The 17,727-nt window shown below is 41.1% G+C and overlaps 1 protein-coding gene across 3 annotated transcripts in view; it reads left to right on the plus strand.

The window, feature by feature from the left end:
• The window catches only part of tncb (tenascin Cb), a 68,095-nt gene that overhangs the window by 40,415 nt on the left and 9,953 nt on the right, over positions 1 to 17,727 (plus strand). The window contains exons 10-19 of one of the 3 annotated variants that reach the window (XM_030723802.1): positions 687 to 950; positions 5,604 to 5,879; positions 9,334 to 9,606; positions 11,048 to 11,170; positions 12,101 to 12,244; positions 12,868 to 12,987; positions 14,389 to 14,532; positions 15,109 to 15,239; positions 15,362 to 15,494; positions 16,519 to 16,670. In XM_030723802.1, the coding sequence (XP_030579662.1) occupies positions 687 to 950; positions 5,604 to 5,879; positions 9,334 to 9,606; positions 11,048 to 11,170; positions 12,101 to 12,244; positions 12,868 to 12,987; positions 14,389 to 14,532; positions 15,109 to 15,239; positions 15,362 to 15,494; positions 16,519 to 16,670 (1,760 nt within the window). The remainder of the gene's footprint in view (positions 1 to 686; positions 951 to 5,603; positions 5,880 to 9,333; positions 9,607 to 11,047; positions 11,171 to 12,100; positions 12,245 to 12,867; positions 12,988 to 14,388; positions 14,533 to 15,108; positions 15,240 to 15,361; positions 15,495 to 16,518; positions 16,671 to 17,727) is intronic. The other 2 variants (XM_030723803.1, XM_030723804.1) reach the window with 2 other exon arrangements.

Here is a 17,727-nt window from a genome sequence, read left to right on the forward strand (position 1 = left end):
GAGTAGATAAACCACTTAGTGTTAGTTACCCATTCATTGTTTTGGACAAAGCTCAAGTTTTTGTTTGAAGGATGTGGTTAATAGTACTGAGATAAGTCTTTACCATTTAGTCTACCATCACTGACATGCTAAAGATGGAGGCCCTGGAGTGGTGGCACCCCACCACTCCTCAATATTCAGCTGAATTCTATTAGCTTCATCACCCCGTGGCTGAATCTTGTGCTTCACATTGTGAGGCAACCATGTCTCCTTATGCATGTTTATGTTGGCGGGAAGTCTGTCCACAATTAAAATTTTTAGAACCGCTGAAACAACCACTTGAAATAAATTTTCAGGTGGTTTGGTATTAATTTTGATCTGCCTGGCTGCTGTTTAGCCCTATAGACAGAATACCAGAACAGGGTTTGAAAGCCAGCAGATCAACTACAACTATTATATATAATCCCACAGATTATTTAGCACAGCAATAGTTTCATCTTCTTACTTTTTGCTGCAGTTGTGTATCATATTTAATTCCTTCACAATATCTTGCCTCATATATTTCTATTGTAAAAATAGCTTTACCCGATAATTCCGCTCTCTTGTTTCACTGCTCTGACCAGCAGCGCATCAATATCGATGTGAATATGTAATTGTTGAAAAATGGTGTTTAGCATCATTCTTCTCCCCCTTTCCTATTCCACCAGCACTGGATGCTCCCAAGGACCTAACTGTAACAGAGATGACTGAGACCACTATGATCCTGGAGTGGAGGCGTCCCTTTGCCAAACTGGACTTCTACAGACTGGTTTACGTCTCTGCTGATGGTCACAGGGCTGAAGAAGTGATCCCAGGGACCTCTGAAGCTCACACCCTGAGGGGCCTGACACCTGGCATGCTGTATACCATCAGCATCAGTGCAGAGAGGGGCCGCAGAAGCAGCGTACCCGCCACCATCTCAGCACCCACAGGTCAGCGTGGCTGAGCACATGTGTCCCAGCTTTAAAAAGTGAAGGTTTCCAATTCAGCAGGAGTTTCTTGTTGGACATTATAGTGTTTCTGAATTGTCTGGCAGGAAACACTGAAGGGTAGAGAGAGGAAGCAGAGGAAGGTTTATAGCTATTCTGGTGGCATTTATGTCAGTGAGATCATGTTCAACATTTTTGCACAATGTTAACACTAAATCTTAATGTTGAATGATATATTATCTTAGCATTGCTCAACAATTATTCTACTCTCTCTCCAAACTGTTAACCACAGCACTTCTGAATGCAGCGGTCAGTTTTGGCGAAAGCACTTACACAACTTATTACGGGTCCCTTTTAATGTAATATCACATAAAAAATAACTTGAAATCTGAAAACAAAACTATAACTAAGTGAGACCTTAGCTTAAGCTGAGATTTGGTATGCATAATTCTATAGCCCATAGTTTCTGTGAGGTTTCCAGCTGGCAGCACAAAGCAGAATAACTGATGTTCTTATTGACCATAGGTTTATTTATGTTTCATCCTACAGTACAGCAGCCACACTAAGGCAATGAATTTTATTTATTGTTTGCTTCTCAAGTCAGTGTCTTTAACTCCCTCACTCTCCCATTGATAGGCTGTGGGATTATTTTTTCTATCTTCCAAGTTATCTTAAACAAGAAAAGATAAATAAGGTGAGTGTGTGGCATATATTTCATGCTGTAGTCAGGGAGCCTCCAGGGCAAATATTTCACAAGTAAACCTTCCAGTTATGCAACGAGTGCCCATTAAGCTACAGGCAAAAATCAATATGGCATGAGGGGAAAGGTGAGCTTTTGGAATAACTGTCTTTGTTATGTTTGGCTTGTGCGCTACCAAGAAGAAGAGAACACAACTCATGTATGAAGGGGTTCTGAAAGGTTGGATGAGTGTGTTCTTTGCATCCACTTGTCTGTGTGGTCATGAGTAGCACATATGATTGACTGAGCGGATAAAAAGATTCAGAGTGAACCTCTGTGTGTGTGTGTGTGTGTGTGTGTGTGGTGGTACAGTAGGTACGTGAGGCTGGACGGGGGTGGGGGGTATGAATATGTGTGCGCCATGCACAGTGTTCATTCATGTGATAATTGTTGGCGTGAGCCCCACTCCCCTCTGGGTTTGTGCAGTTTGACCACTATGAACTGTGGGTCTGTCAGATAAAAGGCCACATGCTGGGACTCCTGTTAAAACATTGTCTCCAAAATCAGCAGCCCTCTAATCCACAGCTCGGCCGATCCTCAGCCTTTATCATTTCCAAACACATAGCGCAAACACAGATCATGTTCTTGTTGCGGGAGGGGCAGAAGGAAGGGTTGTGGGGGGGTGGGGGAGAGTGGATTGAAGAGTCTGGGAACCCAACAGTGATCAGAAAGTATCAAGAATTTGATGCCGAGTCTTTCAGAAGAGTCTGCAGAGAAGCAATGCCAAACCAAAATGCACTTGTTAAAATTTTAGAAGCAGGATAAACAATGTAGACACTATGTAACTAAAACTGGAAAATCAGGAGCCACAGGCAAGGATTATCATAATTTAAACTAATCAGCTGACTGAGTTTGGGTCACAATATCTGACTTCCGTGAATATGCGCATATTTGCACAAAGGAAAACTAAACCCACAGTCTTAGTTTGTAATCAGCTGTCCAGAAAGCCTTACACAGAGTGTTGGCACATTGGGATTTTTTTTTTTTGGGGGGGGGGGGGGGGGGGGGGGGGGGGGGGTTATGTCTGCTGCCATCATATTAGGTCCATAGTGCATGATCATCAAACATAATAGAACAGAAGGAACAAAAATCATGAACAAAGCAAGATCATTGTCCTACATGCATTGACATGATCTGTGCTGCAGCGTAAGAAGGTCTGGACACTGCCTGGGTCAGTAGCTCAACTCTCATTCTTTAGACTAACACACTTGTAATGTAGCTACTGTTGGATGAATAAGTATCAAATGGAAGATATCCGAATAAGAAAGTGATATCTTAGGGGACCATTTGATAATGTCATCAAACATCTTCAACTGCATGAGTAGATTTTAATGGTTCTCTCAAATTCTAAAAGAAAAAAAAGGCATTCCCTTTACCGCTATAGTAGCATTTATCTAGACATGCAGACAGATTTTGAGACTTGTCTTTAAGCAGACTAGAATAATGAGAGAATTGAAGAGCAGCATTACTATGTGAAAACAGCATGTCCACAGGACTTGCTGTGGTCGTTTCTCTATGCGAAACAAGACAAATGAGCTTCCTCGTGCCTTTTGACGGCATGTTTCTCGAAAAATAGATTTTTGTAAAGGTCTGTTTTAAATGTTAATAACTAAAAACAATGAAATTTGTTGCAGAGCAGATGCTGAAATCCCTGGTTCAGGCTCTGCTAAACCTGCAGCTAATAAAACCAAATGTTAAAAGTATGGCTAGGTACCACTAAGGTAGTGGGAAAGTCTTTTTTTTTCTTCTTTTCTGTTTGATATTAAGTTCAACTGTATTTTCTTCAGTGTTAAAGAGAGAGCCTACATTTAAGTTTTAAGACTAGGTAAAATTATTTTTTTTAGCTAGCTACAGTAAATATATAGTTTAGCTAGCTAATAAAATATTTTAGCAAGCTATTTCTGTGCTATCGCCACCAAACTGTGGTGATAGCACATAACGTGTTTAAACTATGTCCTAGCATCAAAGAAAGCAACAAGTGCCTCCAAGCAAAATCATTTCTAAAGTACTTATTTTTTTATCTAGACAAACCAAGCGCAATTGAAAGTAAAAACTACTTGCCTAGCATTTAAAAGTTGTGGTCCCACAGGGGGTCAAACGATCTGCTTGGTGAGTAACTGGTGTTTGCTTTGAGACACCATCTATAAAGGGATTTTTGTTGCTTTTACCACCACCATGGACTCGCTGTGTCAACACAGCAAAACTAACTGACTAATTGTCATGAGATGTCATTTTAATACATTAACACACTACCACTTTGTGTTTTTAAGAGTTATTTCCATAAAAACTAAAGTTTGTATCTATAAATGCATAAAGGAATCAATTCCTCTCCATACTAGAGGCCCAGAAACTTGTCAGACACATTGTGCATTTTCCCTGTCTCTCTGAGCACTCTGTAATCAATTATCAGCTGATTCCAGCCAACCCCCACCTTACATTCCTATTGTCTACCATCCCATTTACTCTCCACTCTGCTGCACAGTGAAGAGAGGATAATGGGAGCCTTGATGTTTACCTGAGCCATCTATCTCCATCTCTTTCTAATCTACTTTGTGAACGCTTGCACACACAATGGACTCCAATTACAGGCTGTTCATGGCTCTGCATGGCCTCCCCGTAGGTTTGAAGTGGACAGCGTACTTCTGCCACACTGGCCGGGCTCCGCTACACCTTCAAATGTTAATGGCTCATTCACAGCCATTAATGTGCACAAGCTGCATCAGCATGTCTGCCTGCCACTCTCTATCTTTATGCCTTCCACTGATATGGTAATATAGAGTAGATGGCTATAGGTAGACAATGATAATGAGGCTATTTGTTCTCTCTGGTCTTTTGTAGTGGAAATATTCCCATATTTCCACTTCAGACCTTTTCTCTTTCCGCCTGACAGCAAAATGAAATTACTGATATACAAGCCCATCAGTGCTTTGTCCCCCCCCAAGACTCATCCAGTGTTGATGAGGAGTTCTGTATTGCTTGTCATATGTTTCACATTTGTTAATTGTTAATTGTTGTCAACAGGAAAATATGTACACGGTGTGATCAAAAAGTTCCAGAGATTGGCTCATAAAAATTAACAAACCTTACCTGATTTCAATTTGTCTGATCTCCTGTTTAATTGATAGGGATGATGCAGTTTAATATAAATTTAGTTCCAGTGCAAAGCATGAAACTGAAAGGTTGTAACTATTGCTGCTTCCCAACCCTTGTCTCTTGGTGGGCATTTTACATCCACAGTACACAAATAAAACTTTATAAGATTCAACCACACAACCACATCCACAGTACAATATAGATACAGAATTACAATTAGTATACATAAGCAGATACATTCATTAAAGGAGATACAGTAGATTCATAAAAATATTAATAAAAAAATAACTGCAGCTCTGATGTACTTTTAGCCAGTTTACAGCAGTTTTCCATTTTATATATTTTTTCAAATACCAGTATTTGAAATTATGTCCAGCATCGTGCTACATCCTATGTTGCAGCCTGTCTTGCAGAGCCATAAGTACAAAGAGACATACGGGATTTTCAATGAGAGCTCTAAAAGCAGCACCTATGCTGGAAATGTTCCAGAGGTAAATGGGAAAATGATCTTCAGCTGGCAGGTCCTTGATTTTTATAGGTCCAATCCTGGAACTTTTTTTTATGTTTGTGTTTTAAGGTTTGACCAATATATGAAGCCAATTATGTCTGTCATCCTCTTAACATCCCTCAGGTTGCCAGTGACCTTTTTAGGGTTAGGGACCACTCCGTATGGAATTACTAACCCCTGAAAATGCAACCTAACCCTAAAGAGTTCACCAGTGACCTCATGGATATTAAGCAGTTGAAAGTGTTAAATAAGTCAAGCAATGGCTTATCAACATGAATTGGTCTAACCTTTTGTTGATGTTTTTGTCATCACCCAGAGAAGGAGAAGCCCGTGGTGACCAACGTCACTGCCAGCGACGTATCGTGGGACAGCTTCCTCTTGTCCTGGTCTGCTGAGGACGGGGCTTTTGATGCTTTTGTGATCAAGATTACCGATGCAGAAACGGGCACTGAGTGGCAAAACCACACTGTGCCCGCTGATGCTCGCAGCCTCACCATCTCTGGGCTCTACCCCACCACCTGGTACAGAGCCAGTTTGTACGGGGTGTACAGGGGAGTCCCCTTAGACCCTGTCATTGCAGAAACCATCACAGGTATCAATGCCATCAACTCTGGGACCTCGCACTTTCCTTTGATTCCTTCTTCTTCTGCTACACACAGTGAAATAATCTGTCCTTCTTTCTGTGGATTTTCTAAACTACACTCAATTGCAGTGGATAAAGGGTGTTTGTCTAGTTATTGGGCTCTGGTTTGGCCATTCAGTACTGTCTTTAAGCGTTACAGTCAGTGATAAGTGTTATACATGCACTTGTTCTTGTGCATTTTTTACACTGTCGGTCCTCTTGCTTAAAACACTCAGTCTTTGAGACTTAAACTTCTACTTTAGGGATGAAGACAGCTCTTTTTCTTCATCCTCATGGGATTTTTTTCAAGGCAACAAGTCGGCTCTTATTTTCTTAGCATAAACTGTTTACCTTCAGCGTTGGAAATACATTAAAAAAAGATATAAAGACAATCTATCAGCCACTGCAGTGGAGATTACTCTTTACAGGGTAAACAAAATCTCTTTGCCTTCCAGACACTGTGAACAATCCAAATCCCCAAACAACACCGCTTAATCAGCCATCCATCATGCACGTATACCTGCCTTTGATGCGGGGATCGTGAAATGGGCTAACACCACACCGCCCACACAAAACCCATTCAATCTATATTAGTCCAGCCGCAGAGCCGCGTTTGATCCACCTGTCAGTCTGCCTGTTGGTATGAGTGCAGCCTGAAACAGCACCTGGTCTGTTATGTGAACGAGCAGAAACGTGTATAATGAAAAGGTCAAGGTGCTTTTTGACAACAGGTGCGCTGGTTTCCCCTCCCCGACACCAGTCATTATCAGTGATTAGCATGCTGTAAATCACAGTGTGTGTCTAATAACAGGGCTTTAAACACTAAAACCAAATTCTGCCAATAATTTTGGAGAATGTAGCTTTCTATTATATACAGGATACCCAAAACCATGACACAGTTCTTTACAGGAGCAAAACAACTGAAATCTGAGAGCAGGTCTATAGTATAATGAATTCTGGGTAAATTCAGACTTTTTTCAACAAAAGCTGGGATACTAAAAACAGTGGAACTAATAATATATGGTGGGCAGTCACTTCTGTTTTAGGGGTTAAACAGCAGACAGAGTCAGTGAAAAGAAAATGTTTACTTTCTGACAGTATGCTAATGCTGGGTTGAGAGCTTGCTGGCTGATCATTTAATGATGCAGCTCGCAGTTTGGCCACTGTCAGCTTATGTTTGGACAAACACTATAACATGGATCCATAAACAGCAGTGCTTTTAGTATTCATTTTACTTAGCAGCAGAAATTATGAGCCATTACAATGGTAGCATCAGGTCTTCGGGTTTGTTAATCTTTATTTTTTGTGAAAGGTTTGTGAAATGGTGAACAAAAACAGGAAGTAAACACAGTGAAATACACAAGAGGAATGAAGCTCCACAATAAATCAGGAAGTAGACTGAAAGAAGGTCCAAGAGCAAATGCTCTGCACTGTTGTCATTGTGCATTGTACAGGTAGAGCAATATAGAACTAAAGATTACAACAATAACCCAAGAATCCAGAAGAGAAACATTGATAATTATAAAGATTTTGCCAAACAAAATCCTCACCAGCAGCACGTGAAATACTGTGTAGGCTTAAAGGTCAAAAATAAGTAGTTCAGTATCAGTTCCAACAGTATCATTCAGCATTTGACTGATGAGAATCAGTCATGTGGAAGAAAGATGGTAGGACTGATGGAGGGAAAAAAAAAAAAAAACCCCGAGGCTCTTTTGTCACTTTGTGTGAGGCCTCTCTTCTGTATGCATCCCCAGTTCCCTCAAGCCTGGACCGCGCTTCATTCTCATGCTGCCGTTGCCCCTGGGCTCTGGTGCTAGGGTGCCAGGGGCTTCTGGGGCCACGCAGAATATGGCATGCGCTCAACAAGGCCCATTGTCTGCATGCTAATGGTGTGGCAAAACCATCTTAACATTTTTCATTAGCATCACTTAATCCATAAAACATTCCGACTTGTGAATACAAGTGCTGACTAATTATGTTTTGCACGGTGGCCATCGTCGGTCTGTTGAAGGAGGACGTTGCAGGGAAAATAAAGTTGTCTGCTGAGGAGGGAGCGAGGAAACTTTGATTAAAAGAGTGGGAGTTTTATAAAACGAATGACTGATGGAACCACTGAGAGCTCAGCTTAGATTTGTAACAGTTCAGGTTGTTATCAGGCGAGACGGGAACCAGCCCTGGGGTTCTGCTCGCAGACCCCCTTAGCAGGTTAGCTGGCGCCAGCGTGTACCTCATCCACTAACAGGCTCCTTTTTGTTCCCTCAGGTCTTGAGGGGGGTGGGGGCGTGGGGGGGTGGTAGAAGTATTGAGAAGGTGGTGGCGGTTGTGAGAGGGTGAAATCAGTAGCAAGCTAGCACATGTTAGCTGATGGATGTGGCCCTCCCTCTCTTCCACTGACCAGCTAAAGCCGCCTGGCGGCTAATGAAGAGTGACAGCTCCCTGGGATTTGTGTGCTCTGCTTCTCATTTCCACCGCTTCTTCTCACAACAAATGCCTCATGCTTTTTCCCTCACATTAAAAAAGGGGTTTCAGGCTAGTTCAAGGACCCCTGAGACCCTCACATTTGGTGTTGTGTTTTAATGAGCAGTGGCGCTGGGCTTCATTGAGCCTTTCTTGAGCCCACTTATATCTGCTTCTATCCAGGCTGCTTTAAAAGCTCTGTCCAGTCCGTGTATCCATCTGCATGGCTACCGGAAGTTTCTCTGGCTAATTAGCAGTGGACTCATCCTCGGGAGAAACAGAGCTTTTTTCCAGCAGCTGTAGACTCCTGCTGTCTCTCAGCCTCTCGTCCTATCACTGTCATTATTACGTGCTGCTAATGACTGCTTGACTACCAGCTTTTACAAGTCCACTTTCACACAACCCCATGTGTATGCACATCTGCAACGTAATCTGCGTTCAGGATGGTTTTAAGTTCTTTTTTTTTTCTTTGAAATTTAGAAATTACAGTGTTAACCCTGCACGAATGTGCATATGTCATGAATGTGAAAATATATTTAAGAAACCAAATTAATTTTTTTGCACTAGGCTATAGACATTTTTATTTCTGCTGTAAAGTTGGGTTTGTTAGCATGTATTGAGACTTTACTTCCATGTGGAGTTAGCCTCGATTCACCATCTGAGGAAATGCAGTACTTTAAAGGCCAAAAATAAGTAAAAGCTTTACTCAAACTTGATAAATGAATCCTGATCACAGTTTTGGCTTGATTTTTTTTTTTTCTTCATTTTAATAACACCTCCAATAACCGTAGTAGATCAGTCACATAGCCTTGAAGTTTATTTCTTTAGTGTTTTTGCACTAAAATTCCCCTTTCCACTCTGCAAACTAAGACTGATATACTCTCTTTTGTTGCCACGCTCTTCAAATCTCAAAGCACTCAGTTTCCACAGAGAAGCAAAACTTTCACCTTTCACCCCTGTCACTCAGAGTTCGAACCGGAGGTGCAGGCTCTCTCAGTCTCCGACGTCTCCCCTAACAGCTTTCAGTTGTCCTGGATGGCCGAAGAGGACTCCTTTGACACCTTTGTCATAATGGTCAGCCAGGCCGAAGGCTTGGACCAACCACGAGAGCTGGTGCTGGGTGGTGATGAGAGAACTGCAGTGATGACAGATCTCGATGAGGATACCGAGTACAAAGTAGAAATCTTTGGGCTCATTTTGGGAGGACGCTCCAAGTCTCTCTTGGAGGTGTTGAGAACAGGTACACAGTGAAAAGATGGAAACAAGAAGCCCAAGCTGTGAACTGGAACTCTGGCTACGTCTTGTCAACATAGTCGATGTGGAATGGTGTCATATCCTGTCTTTGGTGGTAACAGCATGATGAGTGGTAGCTGTGTAGCTTCTAACTTTCATTCTTGGTAAACGTACATCTTTTTGTCTACTAACCTGGTTAAAAAAAAAAAGCATCACAGTATTTGGGCTGTCTTATGTCTGACAGAACTCCTGAGTGGTTCTAGCAGATAGCAGCAGCAGCAGGCCTGAGACAAACAACCTGGCAGATTAGGGACTGCTGATCTCAAGGCTGCTGCTGGATAAGAATTTGACCGATACATGAGTTTACTGATATCAGCCTACTATTAAAATGGTCTGGTGTGATTAAGATGTAGCAGCAACACTTACAGTATGACGCATTATAATTACAGTATTACTATAGTTTTAACCTCATGACATCCACCAGGTCTCCAGTGAACCACTGAGGATAGGTTTAGAGGTGGGTCACAGTTTAGCCTCAAGCTTAACAAGCATAATTTCAGACAGTATAAGATGTTAACTTTTAGTCTTCTGTTATAACATTTTCATTTGGTTATGCTATATAGATGAAAAATCTACATTAAAGGGTAGATTTGAACCTAACCATAACCCCACCCTGAACTCTTGGATGTTTAGCAGGTAAAGGAGATTTCACTGTCCCCAAAGTGGTATCCAGAACTGTGAACCAGTATAAAGATGCTGAATATGTACATATAGTACATCACCCAGAAGTATCAGTTGAGCCCCACTCAGGACATCTGCTTAGTTCTTGACTTTTTTGATCATTTGTTCTTGTCCAAATGCCCTGCCAAATGTTGTCTTTGATAGCCTGACTTCATGTGTCAATGTCTCTATGTAAAGAAGGTGGAGGTTGTCCACGTCACGTAAAACTGCTGTCTATGCCTGTGTCCCCCATCCGTCCCCTCTGAGGGTAAGGATTTAGTCTTGAGTTGCGTGGCGCATGTTTCACTTTTGTATTGCCATGAAATGGGAGCAAGTTAATCTCCTCAGGTCTGTCACGCAAGATACCGCAGCTCACTCTTTCCTGGGAACAGTTCTTTCTGTGTGAGCCCGGGCCTCCCAAGGCCCCCTTTGTCTCTGGACTTCACTCTGTCTTACGCTTTCTTGCTTTCGCTCTGCTCTGAAATGAGTGCCTTTCAGTGGTGGATCTGCCCTGGTTACAGTGTCTACGTGTGTCTTTTTCATGTCTGTTTCTTCGCTCTTTAGGAGGAAATGCTCACTAGAACATGTTGATACTGTGCACTGATTGATGTCTGCTTCTATGCAGTGCTCACTGAGAGTTCTAAAAAAAAAAAAGGCAGTAAACATATTGACTGATTCTTCTGTTTTGTCTTTGTCCCTGCCTGCTGTTTCTGTCTTGCCTGTGCCAGACCTGGGCTCACCCAAGGGCATTCGCTTCTCTGATGTCACTGACACATCTGCAACTGTTCACTGGGTGACTCCAAGAGCTCGAGTGGACAACTACCGGGTCACTTATGTGCCTGCCTATGGAGGTCAGTATTTTTATGAGTGTGGTGAAGCAGGGAACATCTAGATATGCTGTGCTTCTTGATTAAGAAAATCCTCCAAAAGTCATATGCAGCAGAGCTCTGACGCTGAACTCCATCCATGCTTGGATTAGGAAAAACAGATTTCAGTAGCAGTTGCAAAAGATTTTATAGTATGAAGTAAGCCTAGATTTGCATGACTTCATAGCCAGCATGGATATTCTCACTGCTCTATAACTGCTCTTCCATTCATCAGTTTTATCTTCCGTCATAACTCTTTTGTCCAGAGATAGACTAATGCCGCCCCCTGTTGGTCACTAGTAGGTATGTCTTCTAAATGAGAGACTTGGAGGATAAAATGAAAATCAGGAAAAATTACCGCCCTATCATAACACAGACCCATTCGTTGCAATGAAGATTTTATGTATTGCAGGACATGAAAAAGAGCAAATTATTTACAAATTGGTTATACTGTGCTGATGCATCATGCATTTACAATTTGAAAGTGAGTAACTGGCCAAGATTACAAAATTACAAAATTCCCATCAAATGTGGAAAAAAACATTTTCGTTCATCACAAACTTGCTGAAAAATTTAGCAAGACTGGACTTGAATTGACTGTGAAATGGAAAACAGAGACAGCTGCAAAATGGAAAAACAGCACACACAATACACACCGTATGTGTATTGTGTGTGGGTATCACAGAATTGGTTAAAGCATTCATCAGTGGGGAAATCTATCATGAGTAAAGATGTGATTTTATCTTAGCTACAAATTGCAATGAACACAAAGAGATACAATAATGGAGGTTCTACAGTGATTCTACAATGATGTGAATGAAGAGTGTTCTCTGAGGAAAAACAAGTACTTCACTACTTCAAGCAAGCTTTAATAAGTTCATTCACTGAAATGATGTGAGTTATTTAAACTCCCAGGCAACGCTAAGATGCTGTCAGTGGATGGCTCTGCATCTCAGACTGTGCTGCCCAACCTGACACCTGGGGTCACTTACAAGGTCACCGTCATCGCTGTCAAGGGTCAGAGGGAGAGTGAACCTGGATCTGACAGTGTCACCACAGGTAACTACGCTGCAATAAACTCATTCATAATGTGAAGAATAGATATCAAAATGTATATTTTGTCTGTATTTGTCACATTTTTTTTGTTGTACTGTGAAAATTTTGTTTGCATGGCTGCTGTTTACAATCCCAAAAGTTTATGAGGAGCCATTAGGAACCACACAGAGGTAGCATAAAGACAGAAGATCTGACTGTGCAATGTCAAAAAAAAAAAAATCATTTAGATATGTGAACAAAATTAAGTTGTGACCACAATGTAAAACTCGAATTTTCATTAGGATTAGAAAATAAACATGTAGTCATTACTTTGGTTAGTTAAGGTTAATGTTAGCCTAATCCAAAGCTAGGCTGATAAAACCTCAGATTGTTTTAAAGGTACTTTTCTTAAATTCCTTTGTATTAAAGAAGTTTAAAGCCTTCCAAAATTAACCAAAGCTATAAAAGGAATGTGGAAAATCAGCTGTTATGACTTTATGTTTTGAAGAGATAGCAAGTGAACTTGAACTTGGGTATAGCTGTCCTTTTATGTAACGCTACTCTGATCTCTTTCTGCTTCTGTAGGCCAATTTGGTTGGATCACACTTAATTAAGACTGTCTGTAAGTGTGTGTTTGTGTGTTACAGCTCTGGATAAACCACGTGGTCTGAATGCCGTCAACATCACAGATAGCGAAGCGTTGCTGCTCTGGCAGCCCGCCATCGCTACTGTGGACGGCTATGTCATCACCTACAGCGCAGATTCAGGTAAGTACCCATGTGTGCACACAACAAAAGAACCTTTTATCTAAAACAAGGAAGGAAACTCATCTGAGTAAGACAGCATGACCAGTTTACCAGTGAAAGCAACATCTGACACACACTAAAGCACGTTTGCTACCTTTTATTTAAGCACTCTTTTATCTTCAGAAGTACACTTACTCAAGTACTGTGCTTATCATTCTGAGGTACGTTACTACAGCATTTCTGATTTCTGCTCACTATACTTCCAGCCATTAATGTTTTAGATGGAAGTATTTTACTTTTCCTCTACTACAGTTTCCTGGCAGCTGGAGCTGCTTTTAAAAATGAATGTATTTCACGAAGAAACGTGTGATGACTTCGTAAAATAAAATGCACTGGTTAAAGGTGTTTTATGAAAGGATTTTGTTACGAAAGGGTGTGTGAATCCTGTATGCAGCCCTTTTGACACACCAGGGCTCAGAAAGCACATCGGTAACTCTCATAATCGTGCTTCAACCTGTTCCTTCCTGAGGATGAGTGTTTTGCGGTTGATTCTGAAAGTTTTGTTCTTGTATGGAAATCTTGGTTCACTGGAAGAACAGACAGATGTCATTAAAGAACATTTAAAACTTACAAATAGATGTTAGATGTTCAACTCACTGTCATTGTGCACACAAGGCACACAACAAAATGATCGTTCCAGATCACTCATCCAGAGACGAGCATCTGCGGTCATGCAGCCAGAGACCGGCGCTACAGGTCTCTGGCACCTTTAAGTGAATTTCCCCAACCTTTTGTGACCACTGATTGATTGTGTGGCAAAACTTTATGTATTTCACAAAAATTCAAAGATTAGAAGAAAAAAAAGGAGAACTTCAAAACCCCTCACATTTATCATGTCACTCTTGGTGGGGTCCTTTATCACAGTACATTAAAGCCATTGCAGCTTAATTTAGGGGTTTGGGTGGGGGTGGGTTTTAGTCAGGTGATTAAAGTAGTAAATTACCAAGAAAAATCATTTGATGTAATTACAAATATATCTGACTTAGCAAAGTGACGTGGCTCATACAATTAAGAAAAACATAACAGCCACAGAGGGAGTACTTTTCTACAAAGTACACTTTTAATTTGTATATACACAAAAATGCACGGGTTGTGCACTTAATGGAGTATTTACTCATTATTAACACCCTCTAAAATAATGGCACAATTTTTTCAAACACAAAAAAACTCAACCAAACATTGAAAATATAATGATTTAGGCAAAAAAAAAATAATTATGGCAAAAAAATGACTTGCCATTATTTTAGGAAGGTGATGTTATTGATATTGGTGTTTAAGTAGCCTGATGTTAAGTAAAGACCAAATACTTCCTGTACTGTTGTTTAACCTTCAAATTTTGTTTCCTTTATTTGTCTCTCCCAGTGGCTCCAGTCATGGAACGTGTGTCAGGAAATGTGGTGGAGTTTGAGATGAGCTCTCTGGCGCCGGCCACACACTACACTGTGAAGGTCTATGCTGTGCGGGACCTGGCCAAGAGCGCAGCCACTACAACAGAGTTCACCACAGGTCTCGTTCTTCCCTGATGTTTCTATTATTAGCTAAACTGTAGCTAAGGTGCAAATGGGCAAAGCCGGTAGAAAGCAGGCAGTCAGACTTCTTCATTTAAACTGTATCTGTTAAAATCTGAGATAACGACCTCATAAGAACCCGTCAGCGCTGCTGTACTTTACTTTGTTTCAAAAAAGATCTTTTTACTACATTTAATCAACCTTTATTAAATTCTCATTTAAAATTGCAAACTTGTTGTAGAAGATATTCCAATCTACTTTTAATAACTCACTTTTTGCATTTTGTGTTTCCCGCATTCATTTTTCGATATTCATTTCAGTGGATAAAGTGTGGATTGGAAGATGCTTTTATACATAACAAACAGCAGCATTTCTAAAGCGCTTGTTTAATTTGTGTCGCTTGTAAGATGCTAAAATAAGTCAGAGGGCCTCTAGTTTTAGTTCATGAGCTCCTTGTGTGACAGGTAAACAAACTGTAGATGATGCCAGTATTTTCACACAAGCAGTGGAGAAGCCTTCATGACTGCCGTGATGTTATGTAGAAATATGTAAACCAAAGTTTGCATTTCTTCAGATGTGGATGCCCCCCAGGACTTGACAGCCAGTAACATCCAGACAGAGAACGCCATGCTGACGTGGAAGCCTCCTCGCGCTGACATCACCGGGTACATGCTCAGCTTTGAGTCTGCAGACCGCACCATCCGGGTCAGTAAACAACACTGATACCGCTCTCTAAAGGCCAACACTGATCCAACTGACTAATTGTGTGTTCAGTATTTGGAACTTGTTCAGGAATACAATGTGTGAATTAGTGTTGCATCCTTCAGGAAGTGGTCCTGAGTCCTACTGCGGTGTCTTACAACATGGCCCAGCTCAAAGCCTCCACTGAATATACAGTCAGCCTGCAGGCCCTCGCTGGACCCAAGAGAAGCAGAGTGATCACTACTGTCTTCACCACCGGTGAGTAGACTCATGCACACACTAGACAGGTTTCACCTCACCATAAAGTCTCTTGATAGTGTTATCAGTAATGCAGTGCAAGGAGAAATTGAATATATATCCTATTTTCATTCATTCACTTTTATAAATGCTGAATTAAACCACTAAATCAGGGGTGTCATATATTTGGAATGTAGGCAAAAAATCAGCCTGACAAAGGGTCAAATGCAGTCCACAGGATGGCTTTATGGAGGGTCAAAATCATATAGTAGGAGACTGTTGAACTTATCTCACTGTATGAAAATGGATAACAGCAGGAGAGTGTTTCTGAACTGTTAATGACATGCAAGCCAGAGGTCAGCATCTTCATCAGTTTTATAGCTTTCCTACTGACAGATACATAACACCTGGCCTGCCATGACACACTGAAGTAAGATAAGCCAACGAGCCGCGCCAACCCATCTAATAAAGTTACAGCAGCAGTGTTTGTAATGACAGACTGGCTCAATGGGGAAAAATTCAGTAGTTTTTACGTTCTGGAAATGGATGGTTCATTAAATATGATTGTTTTCAGAATGTGCTTTTATCCCCATGTATTATACAGGAAAATATAACAATAAGATGAAAAGTGTTGGATTTAACTAGCTTGAGTCAGTTGAAACTGGTTTACAGTAGAATCCTGTTCTGCTTTAATTACGTATATTTACCATCCAGCTCATGTGAGATTAAATTGGGCAGTTTTTAGCATTTTAACATCAGTTTGACACTCCTGCACTAAATTAACCATAAAGCAAGACTGTGTAAGTGTTAGACTGTGGCTGCTGGCTGAAGCTTTGTGAAGAATAAATTCCAGCTGAAACACGAGTATGACGTACTGGCTTTGTAAACAGGAAATTCAACTTTCAATGTTACTGGTCAGCAGTGAAACCAATTAGAAAGATTAACAATAGATTAAGTAACTCACAAAGACAGATCAATACTACTTACAGCATGTGTTCCACTTAATCACTATTTTGTGTGCATGTGTTTGTGTGTGCTAATGTAGCTGGCGTATTGTACCGACACCCCAGGGACTGCTCCCAGGCCCTGCTGAATGGAGACACCTCATCAGGCATGCACAACATCTATGTGGGTGGAGATGAGAGCCAGCCCCTGCAAGTCTACTGTGACATGAGCACTGATGGAGGCGGATGGATCGTAAGCCACTGACTAACCTGAACACACCTGTTGATATGTAAAACCTAGTAAACGAGAAACTCTTAGAAACGCGTCTCTGGTTTTCAGTATATATTCATTAATTCATTGTATTCTAAAATTACAGAAATCGTCAATAAATAAATATGGTAAATAAGCATATTTACCATCAGACATTAAAGTTACGCTAATCAATATCTTTATATTGACAGATGGTCCATATAAGACCAGTAGTCAACATGAAGAATGACAACATATGATTTAGTTTCATGTGAAAGCACAAATCTGCAAATCTCTGTCACTCTGTTGTGTCATCTCTGTTGAGCTTTTTTGGCATCTTTAATCCACCTGTTCTAGTTTTGCCTCCATACACCACCACAGTGGATTTCAAATCAATATGTATAAAAGTATGAAAATATCATCAGGGTGACCTGCCCAAAAGTAAGAAACCAAAATACAAGTGCTTGCCTCTCTGGACTAACAAAAACAGGAGAAAATGGTTACAAAAACAAACAGCAGCTCCTTCTAGACAAACTACCAGTTTACAACAATCATTGGAATTTGTTTTTTTTAAACTGCACACTCATTGGCTTAGAACTTGCAACTGATAAGTCATTAGCCAATGAGCATGCAGTTCCATACCTTAAATATTTAGAATGACACAAAATGAGTGACTGAGCCCACAAACTCATTAGGAAAGTGTTATAGATTATTATTTCGTGGCAGTGGCGTAGTGGGTAGCCTTGCAGCCAGAAGGTTGCAGGTTCGAGCCCCTGTCCCTGCGCTGCGTTGTGTCCTTGGGCAAGACACTTAAACCACATTGCCTAACGGTAGCGCCGGTCTCTGGCTGCATGACCGCAGATGCTTGTCTCTGGATGAGTGATCTGGAACGATCATTTCGTTGTGTGCCTTGTGCGCACAATGACAATGAGTTGAATCTAATCTAATCTAATCTAATCTAGAGGCCACAAGAGAACAACATCCTTTCATAGTCTTGCATAGCACCAGAGGTCTGCAGCCACAGCTATCATCAGCTGGTGATCATCAGATAGAAAGCAGG

This window comes from Archocentrus centrarchus, unplaced genomic scaffold, assembly GCF_007364275.1.
Source record: "Archocentrus centrarchus isolate MPI-CPG fArcCen1 unplaced genomic scaffold, fArcCen1 scaffold_27_ctg1, whole genome shotgun sequence".
Lineage (NCBI taxonomy): Eukaryota > Metazoa > Chordata > Actinopteri > Cichliformes > Cichlidae > Archocentrus > Archocentrus centrarchus.